Source organism: Filobasidium floriforme (genome assembly GCF_021052385.1).
Source record: "Filobasidium floriforme strain CBS 6241 chromosome Unknown HD553scaffold_27, whole genome shotgun sequence".
Taxonomy (NCBI): Eukaryota; Fungi; Basidiomycota; class Tremellomycetes; order Filobasidiales; family Filobasidiaceae; genus Filobasidium; species Filobasidium floriforme.
Genome location: NW_025763648.1, coordinates 412302 through 434012, shown reverse-complemented (window position 1 = coordinate 434012; position 21711 = coordinate 412302). Strand labels below are relative to the sequence as shown.

At 53.3% G+C, this 21711-nt stretch overlaps 5 protein-coding genes across 5 annotated transcripts; 1 reads left to right on the top strand and 4 right to left on the bottom strand.

Annotated features, from left to right (window-relative positions):
- Nucleotides 1-5426: 5426 nt before the first annotated feature.
- HD553DRAFT_346071 (uncharacterized protein) lies at nucleotides 5427-5906 on the bottom strand (the record flags this gene model as incomplete). The annotated part of the gene is made up of 1 exon (XM_046183164.1): nucleotides 5427-5906. One exon carries the CDS (start codon nucleotides 5904-5906, stop codon nucleotides 5427-5429), a length of 480 nt encoding a protein of 159 aa, XP_046033056.1.
- A 1045-nt stretch (nucleotides 5907-6951) lies between these two features.
- HD553DRAFT_332703 (general substrate transporter) lies at nucleotides 6952-9586 on the bottom strand. The gene is made up of 9 exons (XM_046182072.1): nucleotides 9246-9586; nucleotides 9135-9169; nucleotides 9001-9068; nucleotides 8687-8929; nucleotides 8594-8606; nucleotides 8442-8529; nucleotides 7990-8376; nucleotides 7432-7928; nucleotides 6952-7354 (listed from the first exon to the last, which is right to left on the bottom strand). The coding sequence occupies exons 1-9, from the start codon at nucleotides 9437-9439 to the stop codon at nucleotides 7182-7184; spliced, it is 1698 nt and encodes a 565-aa protein (XP_046033055.1). The 5' UTR covers nucleotides 9440-9586; the 3' UTR covers nucleotides 6952-7181.
- A 1590-nt stretch (nucleotides 9587-11176) lies between these two features.
- On the bottom strand, nucleotides 11177-14693 carry HD553DRAFT_277741 (GTPase-activating protein gyp7; the record flags this gene model as incomplete). The annotated part of the gene is made up of 12 exons (XM_046178007.1): nucleotides 11177-11413; nucleotides 11482-11622; nucleotides 11690-11741; nucleotides 11817-11862; nucleotides 11931-12030; nucleotides 12096-12259; nucleotides 12325-12466; nucleotides 12570-13059; nucleotides 13118-13780; nucleotides 13847-13961; nucleotides 14378-14546; nucleotides 14610-14693. Coding segments are annotated over 12 exons (2403 nt in total), but the record flags the coding sequence as incomplete, so codon positions are not given.
- A 1045-nt stretch (nucleotides 14694-15738) lies between these two features.
- On the bottom strand, nucleotides 15739-18603 carry HD553DRAFT_364065 (major facilitator superfamily domain-containing protein). The gene is made up of 11 exons (XM_046184041.1): nucleotides 18091-18603; nucleotides 17978-18018; nucleotides 17749-17888; nucleotides 17545-17686; nucleotides 17452-17480; nucleotides 17070-17390; nucleotides 16893-16997; nucleotides 16715-16814; nucleotides 16533-16648; nucleotides 16361-16455; nucleotides 15739-16283 (listed from the first exon to the last, which is right to left on the bottom strand). Exons 1-11 carry the CDS (start codon nucleotides 18337-18339, stop codon nucleotides 15942-15944), a joined length of 1680 nt encoding a protein of 559 aa, XP_046033053.1. The 5' UTR covers nucleotides 18340-18603; the 3' UTR covers nucleotides 15739-15941.
- Nucleotides 18604-19265: 662 nt separating this feature from the next.
- On the top strand, nucleotides 19266-21440 carry HD553DRAFT_332701 (putative glycosyl hydrolase family 88 protein). Its single transcript, XM_046182071.1, has 8 exons — nucleotides 19266-19692; nucleotides 19769-19819; nucleotides 19896-19927; nucleotides 20002-20263; nucleotides 20348-20431; nucleotides 20509-20565; nucleotides 20633-21027; nucleotides 21095-21440. Exons 1-8 carry the CDS (start codon nucleotides 19593-19595, stop codon nucleotides 21326-21328), a joined length of 1215 nt encoding a protein of 404 aa, XP_046033052.1. The 5' UTR covers nucleotides 19266-19592; the 3' UTR covers nucleotides 21329-21440.
- The last annotated feature ends 271 nt before the right edge of the window (nucleotides 21441-21711 follow it).

Sequence of the window (21711 nt, the reverse complement as noted above, 5' to 3'; positions counted from 1 at the left end):
ATCAACTATACCGTCCACGACAAAGAGTTACTTGCGATCGTTGAAGGATTCAATCACTGGAAGCCAATTCTGCTCGGGATGGCGAAACCGATCGAAATCCTCACCGACCACAAAAACCTCGAGTATTTTGCCACCAACAAGCAGCTTAATCGTCGACAGATTCGATGGGCTGAAACTTTGGCGGATTTCAACTTCTCAATTCGGTACCGACCCGGAACCAAGGGAGGTAAACCGGATTCGCTTACACGCCGACCGGATTACCACCCAGGTAGGGGAGGTATTAACTCTTTCGAACACAATCAGCCCAACTTCACCACGCTCTTGCCCAAGACCTTGTGGCTCAACAACATCAGGGATTCTGAACTCTACCGTAGAGCGGGGGAACAGGATCTGGCCGCGATGAACGAGTATATCCGCGAGATGGAAGCGAATCCAGAAAAAGGGGGAGATGGAGATCTCATCGACCGCATCATCAGCAAGGTAAAGACAATCGCGCTGACTGATGAATTCGCTTCCACGGCATTCAGAGCAATCTGGAAACAGGGCGAAACAGATCTGGTTACCGGAAGCGAGACCGCTTCAGACGAACAAATCTGGTCCTGGACCAAGAACGGTATCCTCAAGTACAAGGACGCTATCTACGTCCCTGACTGCGAGGAGATCAAGCTCTTGGTACTAAAGGCACGACACGATGCTTCGCTGGCTGGACATCCCGGGAGAGAACGAACTATCGAACTTATCTCAAGGGATTACTACTGGAACGATTTGAGCAGCTTCGTGAAGGTTTACGTCGCATCTTGCGAGGTGTGCCAGCGAGATCGTACCAATCGACACAAGCCTTATGGCTTATTGAAGTCACTTTCGGTTCCGTTTAAACCGAATTCGGATCTTTCCATGGATCACGTGGAAGAACTACCAAATTCGGAAGGATTCAACTCGATACTGGTAATCACCGACCGATTCACCAAGCGAGTCAAGTTCGTACCTACTACGACAACCTCTACAGCTAAGGACTTAGCCAAGATCTTCCTCAAAGAGGTCTTTACGCAGTATGGGTTACCCGACAGGATCGTTTCGGATCGGGGAAGCAAATTCACTTCGAAATTCTGGAAAGAATTTACCGCGCTTCTCGATATCTCGAGCGACCTGACTACAGCCTATCACCCTCAGAGTGATGGAGCCACCGAACGGGTCAACCAGTCCCTCGAGGGATTCCTTCGGCACTATAGCAGTTATCACCAAGACAACTGGGCGAATCTGCTTCCCTTAGCCGAATTCGTTTGCAACAACGCGAAGCATAGCGCTACAGGTATCTCTCCTTTCATGGCAACCTTCGGCTACGAACCACGATTCGACGTCAGTCTCGACAAACACAGGGCTGAATCTCTCGTCGCAAGGATCGAAGCCAGGGATATGAAAGAAGTTTGGGAACAGATGCGAGTACAGATGACTGCAGCTAACGAAAGAGCTGCCAAGTATTTCGACCAGAAACACCAAAGCCCTCCCGAATTCACCGTAGGATCGAAGGTCTATGTTTCATCGAAATACATCGCAACCAAACGACCTACCAAGAAGTTGGATCACAAGCGATACGGTCCCTACGAAATCATTGAAGCGATTTCGTCTCATGCGTACCGGATCCGCTTGCCGGCCACACTCAAGGTTCACAACGTCTTCCACATCGACATGTTGGAACCACACCACGAGAATCCATTCGAAGGACGAGTACAAACTCCTGGGCCAATTGTCGAATCGCCTCACGATGACGAGTATGAGGTCGAAGAGATTATCGACAGCAGGATCAGGAGACGCCAATTCGCGTACTTAATCAAATGGAAAGGATATTCGGGACCTGAAGGACAAGATTGGGTACCCCTCGAAGATCTCAACAATACAGCAGAGGCACAAGAGGAGTTCCACGTTCGGTTCCCGACTAAGCCAAAGCCTCCAGGTTGGGAAGCGTAACTTTCCCGAATCCGCTTCATTGAACCGATCCCGGCTGGACCGAGATACGGATAAACATATGTTCTGAACTCTTCTGGATCTCGTCTCGGACTTATCGCTCGCATAGGATTCATCGTATCAAACGACTCGGATTGAAAGAAAATACAAAACCCAAAAACAAATTATAGACGAAGCGGAACCGCTTCAATCCTTCTTGGCTCGCTTCGGCGGGCGACCATCATTCTCTTCCTCTTCCTCGTCCTCGTCCGGATCCGCTTCTTTCTGCTTCCCCTTCGGAGTTGACTTACCCCCCGACTTCTTCGAATCCTTCGGAGTCGACACGACTCCGGTCTTCCTTTTCTTGGGTGTGGGCGCCGGCAACGGGTTGATAACCCTCTTGAAGGCCGCGTCACCTTCCGCCGCGATCGCCTCCCGGACCTTGTCGAGGTCCTCCAAGGCCTTCGAGAGACCCTTTTTGATGCCCGCATCTTCGAGCATGTCGGCGTAGACCTGAATACGGTCTCTGGCCGATTGCTGCCAAATTCGGTTGCGTTAAAACAGATTCGGTTCGTTGAAACAAATTCGACTCACCACCTGCGCTTCCCATCGAGCTCGAGGAAGCAGACTACTCGTCGCCGGAGGAGTAGTCGGTTGGGCTGCATTTGCAGCAGCCGCGGTGTTGGGGCTGGGAACTCGGCCGGGAGGTTCTGGAATCGGCTGTCCGGTAAGCAAACACGTGTTTCGCCGACCAGTGCACTCCGCACAACCCTTCAAAGTCCCAGACTTTTCGTTCGTACGGGACCGACATCCCCAACTCAACCCCTCGTCCCCGAGCCCCTCGCAGTCCTCGCACTTAGGGTCGTTCACGATACCCTCCTTGGCTTGAGCGCGAGCCAGGCGACGAGATTGCAACTACCGAAACGAACAAGATTTAGCCGAATCCGCTTAAACGCAAGCGAAACGAGCTTACCACCGCCCTCCTGGTCTTCACCTCGCTGGCCGTCCCAACTCGAGTCGAGAAAGGAGGCTCGCCGGGCCTCGCCTCGTGATCGATGATCTCTTGGTCGGTAGCGTTGACGATACCAGCGTGGGCTACAAAGCGGATTAGCTCGAAGCAAACGGTTTCGCTTAAACAATACGAATATTACTCACTATCCCACCACTCGGGCTCAGGCGTCGACGCCAACTCGTCTCCCTCAGTGCCGACCGTACCGATGTTGATCACGCTCTCATCCCCAATATCGATGATCGAGTCGGCCCCCTCGCTTTCGGCTAAAATCAAGCAAATCTGGTTCAGCGAAACAAGTTCGATCGACGGGTACCGAGTACGAACCAGCAAATTCAGGAGTCCCGAACGCTCTTTGATAGCGACTCTCGATCTGCCGTTCGTACGCTGACCCTGGAGACGCGTCGGGCGACTCACCCGGTACACCGCTGTCGCGGTAGTCCGAATCTTCATCCTCGGACGTCACCACCTTCTTCTTCTTCTTCTTCTTCTCCGACAGGTCGTCAAAGAAGTTGGCAGGCGCTGCACCCGTTCGCCGAGTCGGCTGTACGCCCTCGAAGTCGATGGGCCGAGCTGGAACGCGATTATCCAAATTAGCTTCGTCGAACCGGATCCGGTAGAAACCAAACAAAAACGCTTACCGGGTTCCGGGCTCACCGACCGTTGGCGCACGAGAGCACCCCCCAAATCGATGTTCTCGACATCGACCCTCGCACCCGCCGATGCGGCTCCTCTCCCTCGACTCGACCTCGCGCTGTGTCGGCCTTGTCGACTCCGCTGAATCGACCTCCCTCGAGGAGTCCTGGGCGGCGACACGACAGCTATAATCGAGCAAGAATAGACATAGTATCAGGTTACGAATTATCGATTCAGAATCCAAGCAGATTCGCTTTACTCACCCGCACTCGGCCCCGCAACCGGTTCCTCGTCGACCGAGTCTAAAGGTTGCCCGGTCATGGCAACGTCCTCGCCCGATATCGGGCGTCCAGTCGGCCTACGAGCTTCCCCGTAGAGCCCTTCCCGACGAGCCGGTTCACCACCTGCGAAGAGCCCAACAAGTTCAGCGAAACGAAACCGCCTTTCGGAACCGAATCTGCTTACCTTCCAACCCCGATCGGGTCACCGACAGCCCCCTTATATTCGAGGCCAGGTTCTGGTCGACCTCGTCCGTGTCGTCCATATTGCGGAGTTCTTCGAAATCAAAAATTCCTCCGGAAAAGACTTGGTTGACTTCTACACACAAAGCGGAATTGGGTCAGTTTACGCAAAGAAACCGAATCGACTCGAATCGCACGAACGAGAAGCCGAGTCTCCTGGATTTACGGTCGAGGCTCGAGAAAGAGTCGAGCGTTCCTCAATCTTGGGAGATACGTCAGGAGACGGCATCGTTGAGTATCTTCGAGAAAGGAAGGGCACAATTCGCTTCAATCGAAACGGATCCGGCTTATACCCCCCACTCGACGCGAGTCGAGGGGCCTTAGCGAAATGGAAGAAATCGGTCGCCATCAAATCAAAACAAACGCGTCGTAGACAATCATCAAACAAATTGATGCGATCAATACGTGAAACACGATGGCTCGGGGCGCGCCATTCCGGAGGGGGATATACTGTTACGGGATCATCACGTGAGTCGATTACCGACATACAGGTTCGATCTACGGACATCAGCATACACCTAAGTCCGGCTCGACGAGGCGAATCCGATTCCCTCGGAGCAGATTCGGTCGTCCCTACCATTCGCCTTCACCATTCACCGAAACAACAAACCTTCCCGACGCATATCACAAACAGGTACAGGGACCTCGAGGTACACGACAACCTTACTCAGAACCTCGACAACCTTACTCGACGTACCTAGGGACAATGCAAACACAAACTCGCCTCCTCTACCGAATCCGGTTGCTCTCGACAGGATTCGTCTGTTCGCCATCTCGTTCTCCCAGTTTCGCCATCTTTCGACATTCTTTTCTCTTGGGTCTTTTCAGTGTTCGCCAGCCTCGTCTACGTACTCGTCTCCGTATAAATAGCTAGAGGAACTTGACCGATTTCGATAGAGGACGCTCTGTAATAGTAATAGGTCAAGTTCCGATATCACATTCAATACACGCCTATCTGACTTGTTACAACATCTTCAAGACGTGTTGCGGAGAGGTTACAACTCAAGGACGTCGCTAAGTATCTACGCTTCATCGTTTTACCTTAGACCGAATCTGGTACCTCACACCGAGTGATCACCTTCCTTATCCATACATCTCTGGATTCGTATCCCGCACCCAAACCCGCTTCATCTAAGCGAACTTGCGACATTCTCCCGACTACCTGCGATCGACCTTAAGCACCCTACGCCTTACGACTTAGGACCTATCGCCCATTAGCGACTTCCGCCGTAACACTGCACTAGTGCAGCAGCATCCCGGCTGTCCAGGAATGCGAGGGCGTTCGTAGCTTCCTGTACGTCAATGACTATCCCGGTCTGTTATTCATGATCGGATTGTTGCTGGTCACCAGTCCTTTCGTTTTGACCGGTTGGTTTGTTGATAGCGTACAGAACCCCTGAGATATAGCCTTTGCGGAACAGGTCGTTGACCTGTGATTGTGCATTGACCTTTCGTATGCTTGGAGCGACTTGGATGACGACAGCGATGGCCATGCAAGCCATGAGCCACAACAGGTTACACATCTTGGATGTCTCTGCTGCGAGTCGGATGACGACAGCGATGGTCATGCAAGCCATGAACCACAACAGGTTATACATCTTGAATGTCTCTGCTGCGATCTGTTCAGCTTCAAGCCTTTTCTTCTTCTGTATCGATGCGGAGATAATCTTCAGCTGTATGGTCATTTCGTCGTTGTCCTCGTCGATGTCTATGTCTTCCAAGTGAGGGTCGAACTCTGCGAGGTCGCTCGACTCGCTCAGGCAGTCAGCACAGAGTTGTTCGTAATCATCAATATCCATGATGTCGAAGAGTTGTACTATCTCATGCACGCCAAGGCTGTAGGAGGTTAGGTCCAGCCATCTCTCCGCTCAGTCCGTTTCGAAATCTAGGTCGATACATCGATTCGGGCTGATTAGAGCAGGTGTCACGTTCAAAGATCAAAGTCACGTGACCTGGGTTCGGCTACTTCGTCGTTATTCATCGGGCAGGATCTGCCCTTCAGGTGATAGGCACAGTACCGATATGTTCAAAGGTCAAAAGGTCAAGGTTTGAGGGGTAAAACGGAGCAACTCTTTCAAGCTTCCTGATTTACCCGGTGAAGATGCTGATCTGGCCGAGCTCGACGGCAACGCGAGCGCCGTCCGAGAAATCGTCGACTCATATTACATTGCGCTCGACATGTCGGAAAGCCGGTCGTCTAGACATGAGCAGTGAGGTTCTCATAGATATCAATATCTTCTATCGCCGGAAGGGAAGCCTCTTAAGGTAGTCCTTAGTAGTGGCAGACGAGATTACGCATGTGCTCGCTGTAACCGAGCTATCACAGCAAGCATCTCGTCCACGCGTTGTTGTCTGAAACTTTCGAAGCCAAAAGCGCTGACCTGAGACGCGGTATATATATCAACAACAAGTATCTTCTCCCCCGGGACAGATTGAATACATGGACAGTAAACGGACTTCGCCTTTCACCGGCTTCCCCCTGAACGTTGAAAGTAGCGATCTAGCGATTACTATGAGCTTACCCAGAGACGCGTCGTCCTGAAACGTCGAGGCGCTTTGCGCGTAACTGGAATGCCGTAATCTCGCGACACCGTCAACTCCCCTAACAAAAGGGCTCACAGGCTCGTAGCCCTTTCCTCCCTTGCTCTGATCACGACAACACAAACCTTCGACGGACATCAATATATCATGAACTGCAACGCGAACAGCATTGCCACTTGATTTTTCGTCGCTGCCGTAAGAGCGCAATTACGTCAGAGCATACCACTCTCGCCAATAGAGCGCTTAGTTATCACCTCAGTATTCAAGAAAAGCAGGTCGAGCAGCTGACCGTCTGTCATTCCGTCATGAGGTGAGCATAGATATCGCATTAACATGGTCGAATATCGTATGGTACAAATTGTATCCAATCCTTTTGCAATCCCTAACCTAACCTGACCTAACCTAACCTGATGTGACGATAACCTATGACGGGCGAGTACAAAATTTGACACTTGAATCGAATCCGCGGTCTTCCATTCCAAAGAAAAAAAAACTCCCTCCACCTTACTTCCGCCTTTTGGCAACACTGAGATCTAGTGAGCGATAGCGTGTCCACCTCCAGCAGCGTTGTTGGCGGCGTCCCTCTCGGCGGCCTCGAACTCGTCGACCTCGGTCTTGCTGAAAAGACGGGCGGGGATCTTGCGCTCGAAGAGGATATCGAGCTCTCCGTAGGTCCTGCCAGCGGGCTCGGGGAGACGGAAGAAGACTGTAAACGAGCAAGGGAAGAGGTCAGCTCAAGGGAGCTCTCTTGCGGTATTACTAAGCTTCTCGCTCGCGACTCACCCCAGATTGTTCCGAGGATACCGGTTCCGAACCAGACGTAACCCGACTTGGCAGCCAAGTTCCAAGCGGTACTGTTCAGCATGTACGGGTTGATGATGTTGATGACCAATCCACCGATGTTGTACAGGTTTCGGGCGAGAATGACGGTCTTGGCTCGAAGACGGGTCGATCCGATCTCGGCGACGAGCGAGTAACAGACGGGTCCGACGGTGAGATCGTAAAGTCCGGTAAAGAGGATGAGGATGGCACCCGTCGCGTAGTTCTTGCCGTCGCCCTTGGACTTGATCGTTCCCAAGACACCGGTGACCAACATCAAGACGTTCAAAGTGGCGGAACCCCAGAGGTAGATGGTCCTTCGTCCGGCGAACTGCATGAGCCACCAAGAAGAGACGGTACCGATAGCTCCGATGGCGAACATGATCAAGTTGAGGGTCGAGGCGGTGGACTCGCTGAGACCGGCTTGCTTCAAGAAGTAGGTGGCGTTACCCATGAGAGGACTAACGATTGGCGGATTCATCAGTATCGGTCGTTGGCAAAGAGGTCGAGGTCGCGACTCACCTTCCACAGAGTTGCTGGACCAACCAGACGATACAGGCAATCTCGGTTCGTCGCAAGTTGGTACCCTTGAAACAGTCGGTAAATTGCACACCGGAAGTGGAGGCCATCTCGAGCTGGTTGGTGTGGTCCATCATGGCGACCTGCTTCTTGGCGTCATCCTCCGTGAATCCAGAGCCTCGCGAAGTCAATCGCATCAAAGACCTCTCGGCATCGGCGAATCGACCCTTCTTGGTCAACCACCAGGGGCTCTCCGGGGCGAAAGCGATACCGAGTCCGATAGGCAAGACCCAGACCCATTGGATGGCAAAGGGGATCTTGTAGGCCCACTCGGTCTCGTTGCCGACGAGGGCTCGGTTGACTCCGGAACTGATGATCTGGCCGATAACCCTGAAGTGACGAAGAGGTCATCAGCGCAGGTCTTGAAAGAAGCGCATCGCAGGTGCCGGACTCACCAACAAAGGTTGACATAGGTCGTCAAGTATTGCCTCAGTCGTACCGGCATGACATCGGCAGCGTAGGAAACGGTAAGAGTTTGGAAAGCTGAGGAGGATTAAGGGTCAGCGCCCGACTCGTCGGTATGAGATTCGCAGGTAGCGCGACTTACTACCCCAAGGGAACTGCAATCGAAAAGAAGCGCGATTCGCAACGTCGATCAGCTCGAGATCTGGCTGTCCATATGCCCAGCGAATAGACTCACTCCGAGCAACAGGTAACCAGCGAGCAGCATTCCGAGGTTGGCAGCGAAGAATTGGATGAAGAGGAACCCGGTAAGACAGATGAGGGCGACGAGCATGGTGATCCTGTATCCGAATCGTTCAGAGGCCCATCCGGTGATCTGAAGACCCAGAATGTTTCCGATCTGGGTAGAGACACCGAGGGAGGTCTGCCATTTGGTCGGAATCTCGTAAATTCCCTTGACAGGGTTCAGCTTTCCGAATCGCTATAGCCAGGCAGGAAGGGGTCATCAGCTTGGGTTTCGTCCGTGAATTGGATGTCTGATGCGTTACTCACTCGGGCAAAGGCAGGCTGAGCGTAGAATTGACCCAAGAGCAAGGTATCGTATCCCTCCATAATAATGGCTGAAAAGGCGCGTAGACCGGTCAGTTCGAGGTTGGTCAGGTCCAGATTACAACTCGAACACTCACCAGACGAGAAAACGATACTCCACAACATGGCAGGTCTAAATGACAAGGACGTAGGCGGTGAATTTGATTAGCGACTGTCCAAGCATGCGTCTGATCTGAGCGCGAACGTACCCATATTGACTGAAAGCCGACTTGAATCCCTGGTCCTTCTGCTCCTTGGTCGCCTCGATAGCGTCGGCCAAGTACTGAGCGTCCTGCTTCTCGTTACCGGTCTGTCCTCCCCGGTACTCGAGGTCGCTGCTGATCGCATTCTCCGAATGCTCGGTATAGATCTTGTCCTTGTCGTCCGTAGCGTAGGAAGTCATGGTGTCAGTGTGTGATCTCAAGTGGGTCGTCCTTGCTTGGTGTCGGAAGTGGATCTGATCTACATTATTGATCGTCGAGGCACACTGAACCCGCTGATCGATTGGTCTGCTATATATTCGTACGAACCCTCGAACGGTCAGATCGATCCTTGATTCGGATGCGCATCCTGCGAAGAGAGTCCGAAGGACGAGAACATGGGTGTATGGGGACCCTCTACCTCTCCGTCACCGAAGACTGGCCGAAACATGCTTGTGTGTGCGGGGGGAGACGATCAGCTGCCCTTCTCGGTACCTGTAGCACACGGAAGTGTCAGCGATCAGCCAGGCGGGCGCGGGGGAAGGGGAAGCCCGAGAAAAAGGTCCATCCATCCCAACACGCGGCTGCTGAGCCAGGCACAACAGCTTCGGACAGACCTCGGTAAGATCGCGCGGAACCGTATCTTCTCCAACACGACGCCTCCTCGCGCACAGCCATGGAGCAGACGAGGACGCAGCAGCTCGAAATGGCATCAGATCATCTGCCGCTGTTCCCGATGTCCTCCTCGCCCCCCGGCATGTGGTACCAGCGTTCTTCCGGCGATGACGGTGCCCCACAAATACAGTACGCAGCTTCGCCGTTGTGCGGCCGTGGCGTACTTGACACCCGAAATTCGCCACATGTACGGACTGTCCGAGGTTCATGAACATCGGGGGGAGGAGCGTCATGCAGGACGAAGGTTCATGCGGTCCGAGAAGGATGGTGTTCAAGTTGGGCGGCTTCGGAAACTCTAGACCGTTTCAGTCGCGCTCCAGTCTTGTCAGGGACATCCACTATCGCCTACAGGGTCAGCAGGTATGGTATGGACGGTCGTGAGCATCTGTCAGTTTAGGTTGCGGACGATACGCTTGTCAATGTGCTCAGAGGTCTCTGCTCCGAGGACAGACACGCGGTAGAATACATTTGTTGATGCGAGGCCAGACTTTACAATATCATAACGTATTCCGGCTGCCGTACTAAATCGACAGAGAAGGCAGACTGCCATGCAGGGTATACGGTGAGGTCTCACTGTTTGCTTCACAGTCACGGCAAACAATCACGCGCGAAGCTCTGTTGATGGTATGTTGGTCTGACTGTCACATCTTGATCTGGGATGGCTAGAGTTTGGCGTAATCGCAGAACCATAAATCCATATCACAGCTGTCTATTGCAGGGTGATTTCGGACTGACGGCTGGGTATGCGTTCAAGGTCAGTCAGAGTCTTGCGAGAATGGGACCATCGGCTTGGCTGCCTCTGTTGCGACTGTTCCTCACTGTGGCACCGAGTCGTCAGATGTACAGCAGTTATGGGGCAGATGCTGCGCAATATGCCAGCTCAAATGTTGATATCCTCGCCATGCTCCTTATCGACAATTGCTTTGCACAGGTCATCGTCCCGGGGAAGGTCTTTCTTATTTGAGACATAGATGCCTGAACATGACGGGTAGTAAACACGTTCGAGAGCGATTTTGGAAACCGCCGGTCCGCATAGTGTACTATAAGATCACTTTCGATCTAGTACCTCATATCCTCATGCCTAGCCGTTTTCCTAGGGGGATTAGCTAAGAACAAGACTCCTTGGGAGGTGTCTGCGAAGGTGCTGGATTTGCTCTGAGTACTACTAATATGTGGCAATGTCACAACAATTCCTAGCATACAAGATTGACGCAACCTCTACAATCGATGCACCGACAGCAATATTACCAAGATCCCGACTGCACTCACGTCCGACTGCTCCACCCTACGAGCAGATCCCTCAGGTCATCGCTGACCAGATCTCGCTTCGGCTCCGATCCGATCGTGCTGACACTTCCTCGTCGCTTTCTCAGCGTGTTGTCCTGTTCCAGCAGCCCAGCTTGTCCGGCTCGGACCAACTCGTTCCGGTCAACCTCTTCCACCATGCTACGGAACGAGAGGAATAAGACTTCTGCTTGTGCCAACGTGGACTCGAGATCGATCTGGCAGCGCAGCGCACGCAGGATCGTCAGCTGTTTGTAGTGGTCTTTGAGGCGCGAACCAAACTTACGGTTCCCGTCAGCTGGTTGCAGTACTTCAAGCACTCGTCGAATTCGACGAGATACCTGATGATCACATCACGATGAGAGTGCAAGACTGCCAGAGCGACAAACTGCTCAAACGAATCCGAGTAGTAGGTTGTGAACAGAACCTGGGGAATGAGAGAGAAATGTCAGCATCGCTGGCACTGGACAACGGCATGGTATCGGAATACTCACGTCCCATAGACGAATGACATCGGGGAAATTGAATTCCCGTTTGAACGCGATGCTATGCAGGCGGGCGCGCATCAGCACATCAGCACATGATCTTTCTGACAAACTCGGGTAAGGAAGAGGTACTCACAGGAGCCATCGGAAGCAGATGAACATCGAGGTGCAATTCGTCCGTTCTGCAGTATCATGACATGCCGAAGGTCCGCGTCAACGGTCGCCGCGTAGGGATAGAGACCAGACTTACCCAGCTTGCGATACAGTTGCGGGTCCATGACGTTGATGAGCTGCTGGAGAGTGCTCAACTTTTGCCTCATCCCGCTTTGGTCTCGCAAGAAGTTGACGTCCTGTCGGAGACACAGCCTGGAATCAGTTGCTCATTCCCGTTCCGCTTACGAATAGTCAAACTTACCATCTGCCTCATCCACCCACAGAACGCCCAAAAGCTGGCCGCCTCGTCTCCCTCGTATACGACGTAGATTGGGCTGAGCAAGTCACTCATACCTTGCACGTAGCCGAGCTCTGGCGAGTAGACGTGGTAGGTCATTAGGATGACGCGAAGGGCGGCAATATGCTCTGAATGGATCGGAACAGATCGTGTCAGCTATGTCGGACTCGAGCTATTACGATGGACGACTTACGATTCAGCGCGGTCTGGCTACCTTCCTCTGCTTCCGAGCCGTGTGCGTCGCCCGCGCCGCCACCTTCCTTTTCCTCCTCTCCGCGGAGATTCGAGGGCACCGCAAACATGGGCTGATCCCTGTCTGTTCGGCGACAATCGACCTGTTGTTGCAGAACGAGAACCAATTCAGGGTTGTGTATAGCGACCTGAAACCCCAAGTCAGGCAGACTAGCTGGGTCAAAGAACCTCGAGTCGCAAACTCACGTCGATCCGGTGCCATTCCTCCTTGTCCCTCTCCATTCCTTGCTCGCTGGACCCCCGCCATTTGCCCTTCAAGCGCTCGTACTCGGACTTTTTCTGATCACGAACGGCTTGACGCAGCTCGGCAGCTCGTGAGCTCTCAATTCCGAGACCGATATCCCAGCCTATGACGCCGAGCATCACTTCCCATGCCCAACGTCTTGCTTCGCCCGCAGCGGCCCCTCTCCGGAAGATCTCTTTGCGGAAGAGCGTCTCCTCGAATCCTTTTGAATGCCACTCCCAGATCTCGTCCATCTTGACAGGGTTCCCCGTTACCCTCGTAGTGACGGGCGGTTCTCCACCTGCCTTTACGCTCCGAATCAATTCGAACACGCCCAGGTCGCTGCGTGCTTCCGTGCCACTGTCCGTCTGCGACAGACCACGACGCGCTTTGGCTGCCAATTCAGCTTTGCGAGAACGCTCGCCTTCTTCGGCGACAACCCGTGCCCAGCGACTATAAAACAGATCACGCTCAGCGATGACGACTAATGGTAACGATCTATTGCACTCACGCAAGATATACACGCGCCGACTCGAATTCGCCAGCGACATTGCTCTTCTTGTCCCCGGTCTTTCTGGCTTCCCATTCGGACGACGGATTCACTAAATCACGCACCGGAGCCGGCAGATGCGTGACGATCGGTTCGGCGAACGGCTGGCTCAAGATGTCCCGAGTCAGGCTCTTGGCTCTCTGCGTCAACTGGGAAAAGCCCGACAACAGCTGTGTTCTGGTCGGATGCAGGAACGTCGCCGCAGGGAAATCGCCTGTAGGATTGCTGCTAGTAGGCTCGGGGAAGATAGCCTTGGGAGGATAAGCCTTGCGCTCGGCATTGTTGCTATCGCTGGATGTCCCGACCTTGGGCAAGACCCGATCGTTCTCCGCCGAATCCCCTAGATCGATCTCGTGAACTTCTCTATCTGATTTCGAAGGATTCACGAGGAACAACCTAGGCTCCAACCTGGATCGAAGGATCTCCGCGTGAGATCGCAGAGCGGAGAACAACGGCGTGGCACCCCAGGGCACCTTTGATCTTTGAGAGGCTTCGGGAGTCTCGGGACCGGATCCGGTAGTCGCCAAACTCGTGCTCGATCGCGAGGTCTTGAGGATCTCCAGCGTCGTCGGGGACTCTTCGTCGTGGAAATACAGGCTGGGCATGGAAAGACCTTCGAGTAGGCTAAATTATGAATTCAGGTCAGCAACTCGGTCGGTGACGCGATGTGAACGAAGCTGGATGACCTACTTGACGGTGATACTCCCATACCACTGACCCAAACTCGGCGCGTAGACCAAGATACTGTAAATCTCCTCCATAGGCACGCTCCAAGCGTATTCCATCTCTTTCCGCCTCCTAGTCTCTGCCATCTTTCTCGCACTCTCGCCCCTGGACACGTCCCGCTCCATCCTCCCGTCTGGTGCGAATTCGTCTTTCAGAAGCTCGCCTCCCTCGGAAACGAGCAAGAGACTGCTAGCGTCCGTCCTCGAGTTGTCGTTGTTGTCCGCATAGACGCTGGGGTACGACACGCTGGATTTGACGGTAGCGGATCGCAAGGACGATCGGGAGGACAAGGTAGGTGATGGCGAGAACATGCGGTGGTTGGACGTGTCGTGTGGGGATAGAGGAATGTGACCCGCCGTGGTAGAAGGCGGAACTGTCACGATGACATAGCCTGTCACAAACAAAACAAACGCAGAACAAAAAGGTGAGTTTCGATGATCACATCCTCTCGCATCAATTTTGACTGACCTTCATCCTCGTCTCGGTCCCCTTCACTCTCGGAATGCGCTTTTTCCGAGTTCGAATCCGCGACCCCAGCCCGTTGTTGCAAGATCTTGTCCGCCCGCTCAGAGACCTTGAGGTACCCATCCTCCTCATCGAGTCCTTCTACCACACTAGCCGGGACCCAGAACAAGACCATCGTCGTCGGTCCCGTTTTTGCGCTCTGATCCCGATCATCTTGCTGGCCCTGCTCGGACCTCCCTTGCGTCTGATCCTCGAGCTTGACCGAAGCCAGACCCAAGTACCCGGGGATATTGTCATCACGCTTCTTGCTGGGATGTACAAAGACTTGGCTCTTGCAGAAGACGAGCTCTCCCTTGTTGTACCGGGAAGATGACCCTGATCCTTGTTCCCAAGGTAAAGTCGACGTGGAAGTAGCTCCTCCGAATCGGAAATCCGGGTCGGCCGTAGCACTTCCCAGACCGGAGTCTACAGGTGGTTCATCCGCTGAAGCATCTTGGGGAAGAGCTCGGGCTTTTCCTTTGCCTTTGCCGTTGCCTTTGCCTTTAGAATCCTCAGTCTCGGCTGCAGAGCTCTTTGTTGATGCAGGGCGTGGACTGGCGGGCTGTGTTACTGAGGCAGTGGGCGGTTTCGATGCTGGTTGAGGCGGAGGCTTGACGTTGAGAAACGAGGCGAACGATCGAGTGATGATGTCGACCACGTCGTCGGCCTATTCCGTCACAAGCTTACCTGAAGTCAGCTCGAATGTCGCTGAGGTAGTAGCAAACGACAACTCACGGTACGTGTGTGTGGAACCGTCTGATCTTCCTCTCCATCCATCTCACCGACCCCGGAAAGACTCGGCTTTCGACTGGTCGCCCTACTCGGGATCCTACTCGCAGGCAGACTGATCGATCCCTGAGGAGACTTGGTCGACTGCGCATTGGATGCTAACGAGGCTCTTCGGGAGATGGCTTCCCGACGCCTGGTATCGTCATCGACGTAAAAAGCGGCTGGAAGTCCGAACATGGCGAAGTTGTCGCTCGGGTTGTGGTTATTCTCTTCTCTCGTATCCTCCCGCTAGCAACAATATATGTATATAAGGTCTTTTCAGGGTGATTATGAGTGTTTGTGTGGGTTGTCCAGAGGAAACCATCATCATCCATCATCCAGTAATCTCTGGCACAGGTCGTCGATTCATGCAAAGGTCAGCTGGAGAGCGGGTTTGCCAATCTCAGCGGAAGCAAATATACACTCCACACTCCACACAGCGACGACGCCAGGAGGTGACGTCACTTACGGCACGATCGACAAAGCCACAGCCGGAGGCAAATCAGCAATCTACGCAGCGCTTGTTTGACTGCGCCTGTCGCCATCCCTATCCATGCATCCATGTCATTCATATAGCTCGACACCCAAAGCAAATCTTTCGTTTTTTCCCGTCTGACATATTTTGACGAAGAGTGTAATATACTGTACAACCGCAATCGATTTGAAGCCTTTCACCAAAGTTATTTAAAGAAGTCCGAATATAGAAAGCAGGCCAGAACGACGATCAGATGACGTATCGGAAATGCACTATCGGAAGCAAGGCAATGTGATGGGTTAGCATGGATTGTTAATAGTCCGATGTCAAGAACGTACCACTCTCCCAATCGGTCAGATCCCCAAAGGCAGAATCGTTGAGCTTGTTCTCATCGAACCCTTGAGCCCGCAAGATCTCCTTGAGCTCGATCTTGTAAGCGGCAGCTTCGGCACTGGACATGAGCGAGATGTCCTTCAGGTCGGTAGGCAGACCGAGGGCGGCCCTCTGCTTCTCCTTCTTCTTGTTCAGGTAGGTCAGGTAGGCGGCTTGGGTGAGGATGAGGACGAAGAGGCAGGCCCAGCAGGCGATGTCGACTTTGAGACCGGTAAAGTAGTAGGGGTTCTCTTTCGCCAGGTAGACTTGGGGTCCGATGATCTGCATGATGGCAAGAAACGAAAGACGTCAATGAGATGTTACCGTAGAGGAACCTAAGGATAGACGGGAGAACTTACGTTACCGACACACTGGAAGACGAACATGATGGCAGTGGTGACAACCCGCTTGGTAGACCCAGCAGCGTTCAAGTTGGCCCACGTATACAGAAGGGCTGTAGTGCATAGGTACAGCAGAGTGTTAGCAACTGTGTTATGACTTGACGGCCTAATGACCGCAAACATTACTCACGTTGCAAAGCACCGAGAAGCATGGCAACGTAATAACATCCGAGCAAATCGTTGGGCTGGTCCCGGGGGACCTTGAGCAGACCGGTGGCACCAGCGATAGGAGGCAAACAGAGGAAGCTATAAGAGCCAGAAAATCAGCGGTCTGTTGCAGCATGTTGGCATTCAGACGATTGCTAGACTCACGCAAGTACGGGCCATCGCATCTTGAACCTGTTGGTGATCCAGATACCGAGCAGCAAGGTGACGATCTGAAGCGCCCCGGTAGGGATTTGCATCAAGATGGCTGCACGAAGATCCCGGTCGAATTGATAAGTACTTGGGGAACGGTTTACGCGATTAGTAGCACGAAATGTGGGCTCACCTTTGAAAGAGGTGAAACCGAGACCCTTGGTGATGATCCCTCCGAAAGCTCCGAATCCACCGGACGGGGTGGCACAGCAGACATACATCGCAGCCCAGAGCCAGGCTAGATAAGCGCAGAGAAATAGCGTCAGAAATGTCCCGCAGTCATGCAATTCCTGATGCGACCCGGACTTACTCTTGGGGTCGATAAAAGTCTCCTTGACCTGGTACCATTGCCATTTGGAAGACTTGGTTCCGGTGTTGTTCTCCCTCAACCTCTCGATGGCGATCAACCTGTCGTTACCGTTCTTCAAGAACTTGGCGGTCGTAGGCGAGTTGGGCATGAGCCACCAGACCACTGAGGTCAGGCCGAGGGAGACGAGACCCAGACAGAGGAAGATGCTTTGGTAAGGCTTCAACCCGGTCTTGGCGTGGCCGACACCGTAAGACAGGAGGGGTCCCAGGATGGCCGCCATGGAGTTGGCGACTTGCCATGCGATGGTCCTGTACGATTGTTCTAGCATCAAGTTCGTTCAGTACGCAACTCTGGATAGGGTATATATAAGAGGCAGACTCACCTCGTCGAGTCCACCACATTTGCGTTACGCTGTAGTTGCCACATCCATTAGGGTGTTTCTACAATACCAATCACTGGAACGATTACCACGTACAGAATGAACGAGGGGAGAATCGTTGCCTCAAACATTCCTAAGAGGATCCGACAGATGATGAGACCGGTAAAGTTGGTGGCGGCGGCGGTAGCAGCGGTACAAATACTCCAAGCCGTAAAGTTGAACATGACCCAGTATTTCACTGCGATAGCGACCGGGATCAGCTGGAGTGTTCCAGACATGACGATCTTGCCTCAAACTCACCAGGGAAGACGATCAAGGCGTAACTACTCAGTGGCTGGAAGACCAATTGAGCGACGTAAACGCCTGAGGACAGCCACGAGTATTGCGTCCCGACGAGACCGGTCGATTCTCGGAGGTCAAACACGGCAGCGTAAGATACACTGGCGGATCGGATCAAGACATGTCGGACCAGGAAGAGGATGCGTTAGCACTCGAGGATAACGAGAAATCGATGGTCGAGATGTCGCACCTGGACTTGTCGAGCTGCTGCAGCCAGTAGACCAGACACATCTGATGGTAAAGACCCCGGGTCAGTCCCTACGCTCGTCAACTCAAACGAGCCTTTCCATGACCAAAGCTCACCGGTACGCAGACGTAAAGATCGACCATCCGCAACACCCGCTTGTTCTCCTCGGGAGTGTACTCGATATGCCCACCGTGTGCGGCCAAAAGAGCGGCAGCATCGTCTAGTTGCGTGTTGACTCCCTTCTTCTTGCCGCCCTCGACGTGCTTGTCATCGAGCGCGTTCTCCACATCGTCAGCGTGGATGCCACCTTCGAGGTGTTCGGTCGAGAGTTTCTTCTCGTCGTGATGGTTGTATGGAGTCGTCATAGTTGAAGTGATGGTGGTGTACCGATACTGATGAGCGAACAGTAGAGGGGTTTCTCGTACCCCACAGACTAGTAAGGGGGTCCCGCGGTGTTCGTGTATATATCCCTTCGGTCTTTGCTGAGCGATCAGACAGCGTCTGTCGACGTTCTCTGCTCACCTGCCTCCTACCCCACGGCACCCCGGGCCGTTCTTACCTCGAATTGAAGTATCTTTACACCGAGTCTGTTCGTCTGGTAGGAGACGAGCCAAAAAGGCAGCCGATCATCCCCCTGACACAGCAAGAGCAGCGAGGCGTTTCAATTCAGCGCCGTCTCCCCGTGACTCGTTCGGGATGATCGGAAAAAGAACCATATGTTCGGGCCAGAGGGAGGTCGCATGTGCACCGGTCAGGGGACGGGCTTGGCAAAAGGCCCCCGGGCTACATGGGAGATGTATCGCACCGTCATTCATACGAGACCAGCGTCAAAGAAGGGGGTGTCGGTGAGGAGCGTATGGTCGGGGACTTGTCGGTCGGAGCCGTGCTAGATGACGGGATATCGACCGAGGGCGATGGAGCGCGTGAGAGGCTTTTTGCCCGGAGCGAGCGGGTCCAGGCGCTATTTCCGGTTCGCAAGAAGAACAACAAGGTTGGATCGGTCTGGCGATCATAGGTCACGAGTCGTAGGTGCAGAATGATGGCTGCGAAAAAGGACGAGGTGTGGAGATCAGCAGAAGGTCGAGCCCGTTGCTAGGAAAAGCTCTGATCAGAGCGCGGATCACGACCGCCCCCCTTGAAACGTTCTCCACACCTCTCGGGGGGGAACGGAAGCTTTTCCTTTCGCTTAAGCGGGCCGGTTCCGCGCTAGAAGGCTTACCCCGGACCGGTCAAAGCGATCGACCTCCTGTGCGTATGAAGCCGATGAAACCGATTTGACCGAAGGGACGAAGTTGGCGACACCTCCATCTCCAGCGAGTCTCAGCATTTGTCAAGATCTGTACCTCCCACGATACGTCGTCTTTCGGCGCAAAGTCGATATCTTTGCACCGACCTTGAGCGGGAAGAGGGTACGAACATAGACCGTTCGCTGCTGTAACTTTGAGCCGAAACTCCAGGTCGATATACGTTGTTCAGGGGCTGTTGTCACAACGACATTCAAGCCCAAGCAATCAACACCCAACTTGCTCTTCCACTGGCCATTTTGAACTGTTGACGTAACTCAGGCATACGAATCTGCTCTATCATCTCTCATCAACTTCAGCGCAACACCAACGGAATGTCCACCTTGACTATCGAACGAGCCGAACAACTGATCCGAAGTCTCACTGAAGGACTGGTCAACATCAAAGATGAGACGGGAGAGTTCCTCATGACCAGTGAGTAGGCATAGCCGTGTCCCAGATATATATCTTTAGCGTATTGATCTGGCCGATCTCTTAACTTGAAATGCAGTCCCTGATGGTACCGTCATCGATACGAAAGGGTTCGGAGGATGGGAGTGGAGTAAGCGGTTCGACGAAAGCGAAGAGCCCTCAGGATATCCAGCTGATCTCGAGCATCACTTTTGAAACCGGTGCAGCCCACGGAATCGCCCTTACAGGACTGTATCATGTAAGCCGATGTCAGAAACTCCCATAAGCATCTGCAAGTTCCTAATCAGACATCCTTATTCTCGCCTGGTCTAGCACGCTGCCTTGACACCCTCGTCATCCGCAGCGAGCTACTCCCTGCAGACCGCCCTCTCATGGTTCCGCCTGCAAAACGATGTGTGGAAGGGCAAAGGCGCTCCCAAGAACATCAACACCATGTCCCCCTTTTACAGTCTGGCGTGCATCGTCTCGGACAACCTCGTCGTCGATGAGCAAGGCAAGGAGAAGGTCGAGGAGAAGAAGCTGTGGGTGAAGTGGTTGGACGAGTGGGCAGAGTGGATCATGAACGAGTTGCCCAGTAAGTCGATAACCTTCTTGATCATGCGGGTCCAAACGTTACTGAGAGTCTAGGCTGATGATGCCCTGCTTCGGGCTCCAACAGGGACGGAAGAGGGAGGATTCCAGCATATCACGTACCTCGAGGTCAACAAGGACCAACTTTGGGACGATACCCTGATGATGTCCGGTTAGTTTTCGCTTCTCTTATCGTGAGGTTATCTTCTAGTATGAGACTGATTGAAAGCGGTTTGTTGAACAACGCAGTCATCCCGTTGGCGAAGATTGGGATCTTGTTCGATCGGCCCCAGTACATTGAGGAAGGTGAGTTTGAGAGCTGAGGAAATCTGAGCATGTTGACTGAGATGATTACCGTCAATCGACTCTGCAGCAAAATACCAGTTCATGCTTCACATCCAGTATCTTATGGACACGGTCACCGGTCTCTGGTTCCACGGTTGGGAATTCACCCCGGAAAAGGTCACCGTCGGTCACAACTTTGCCAAGGCGCTCTGGGCCCGAGGTAACTGCTGGATCACCATCTCAATCCCCCTCTTCATCGAGCTGTTGGCGGAAGATGCCAAGAAGCACGACCGCACGTTCGGCGAGCAAGATCCGCTGAGGAGGTTCTTGGTCAGCACGTTCAAGAAACAAGTCGACGCGCTGTTAAGGGTGCAGGAAAGGGAGTCGGGCATGTGGAACACGTTGTTGGTCGACCGGGAGAGCTACGTGGAGACGAGCGCTACGGCCGGGTTTGCTGCAGGGATCTACATGGGGTTGAGATTGGTAAGTACAAGTTTCGTCGGCTCATGCCATCGAATTGTGGCTTACATTCCGCTGCCAACGCTCGTAGGGTCTGATTCAAGGCGAAAAGTACTTGCAATGTGCCGATGCCGCATTACAGGGAGTGATCAACAACATCCGCCCTGACGGTCAACTCGACAATGTCTCCTTCGGGACCGGCATGGGTCATGATGAGGAGCATTACCGAAAGATTCCTATCACGCCCATGCCTTATGGTCCGGCGCTCGCTTCGTTGGCTCTGATCGAGTGGGAGCGATGGCAGATCGAGCACAACAAGGCTTGAGTAGACGTCTTGCACGAGAGTCCGCCAAGTCGAAAAGAAAAGGAATCGAGATCGCTCTTTGAACTGAGGCATGACTTGTATAGAATTGGTCAAATCACTTGTAACATCTGGACGCTATTGTTGATCAACAATACTGCTTCGTTTTTACTTCCATCCACTCGGGTTACAGTATGCGTTTACTTGCTATTGGTCGGTAGGTCCCGGGTAATCCCCTGCTGCCGTTGCGCCGGAGCCGTAACACTACTGGCGTTGTTATGACATCACCGTCGGTTGCATCGCATTACAACAGAAGCACGTATATCTCATTCCGATGACATTAAGACTCGCTGTCGAGCTGATGGTACATGATAACGTAAAGAATGAGAAGTAGACATTTCGTTGCG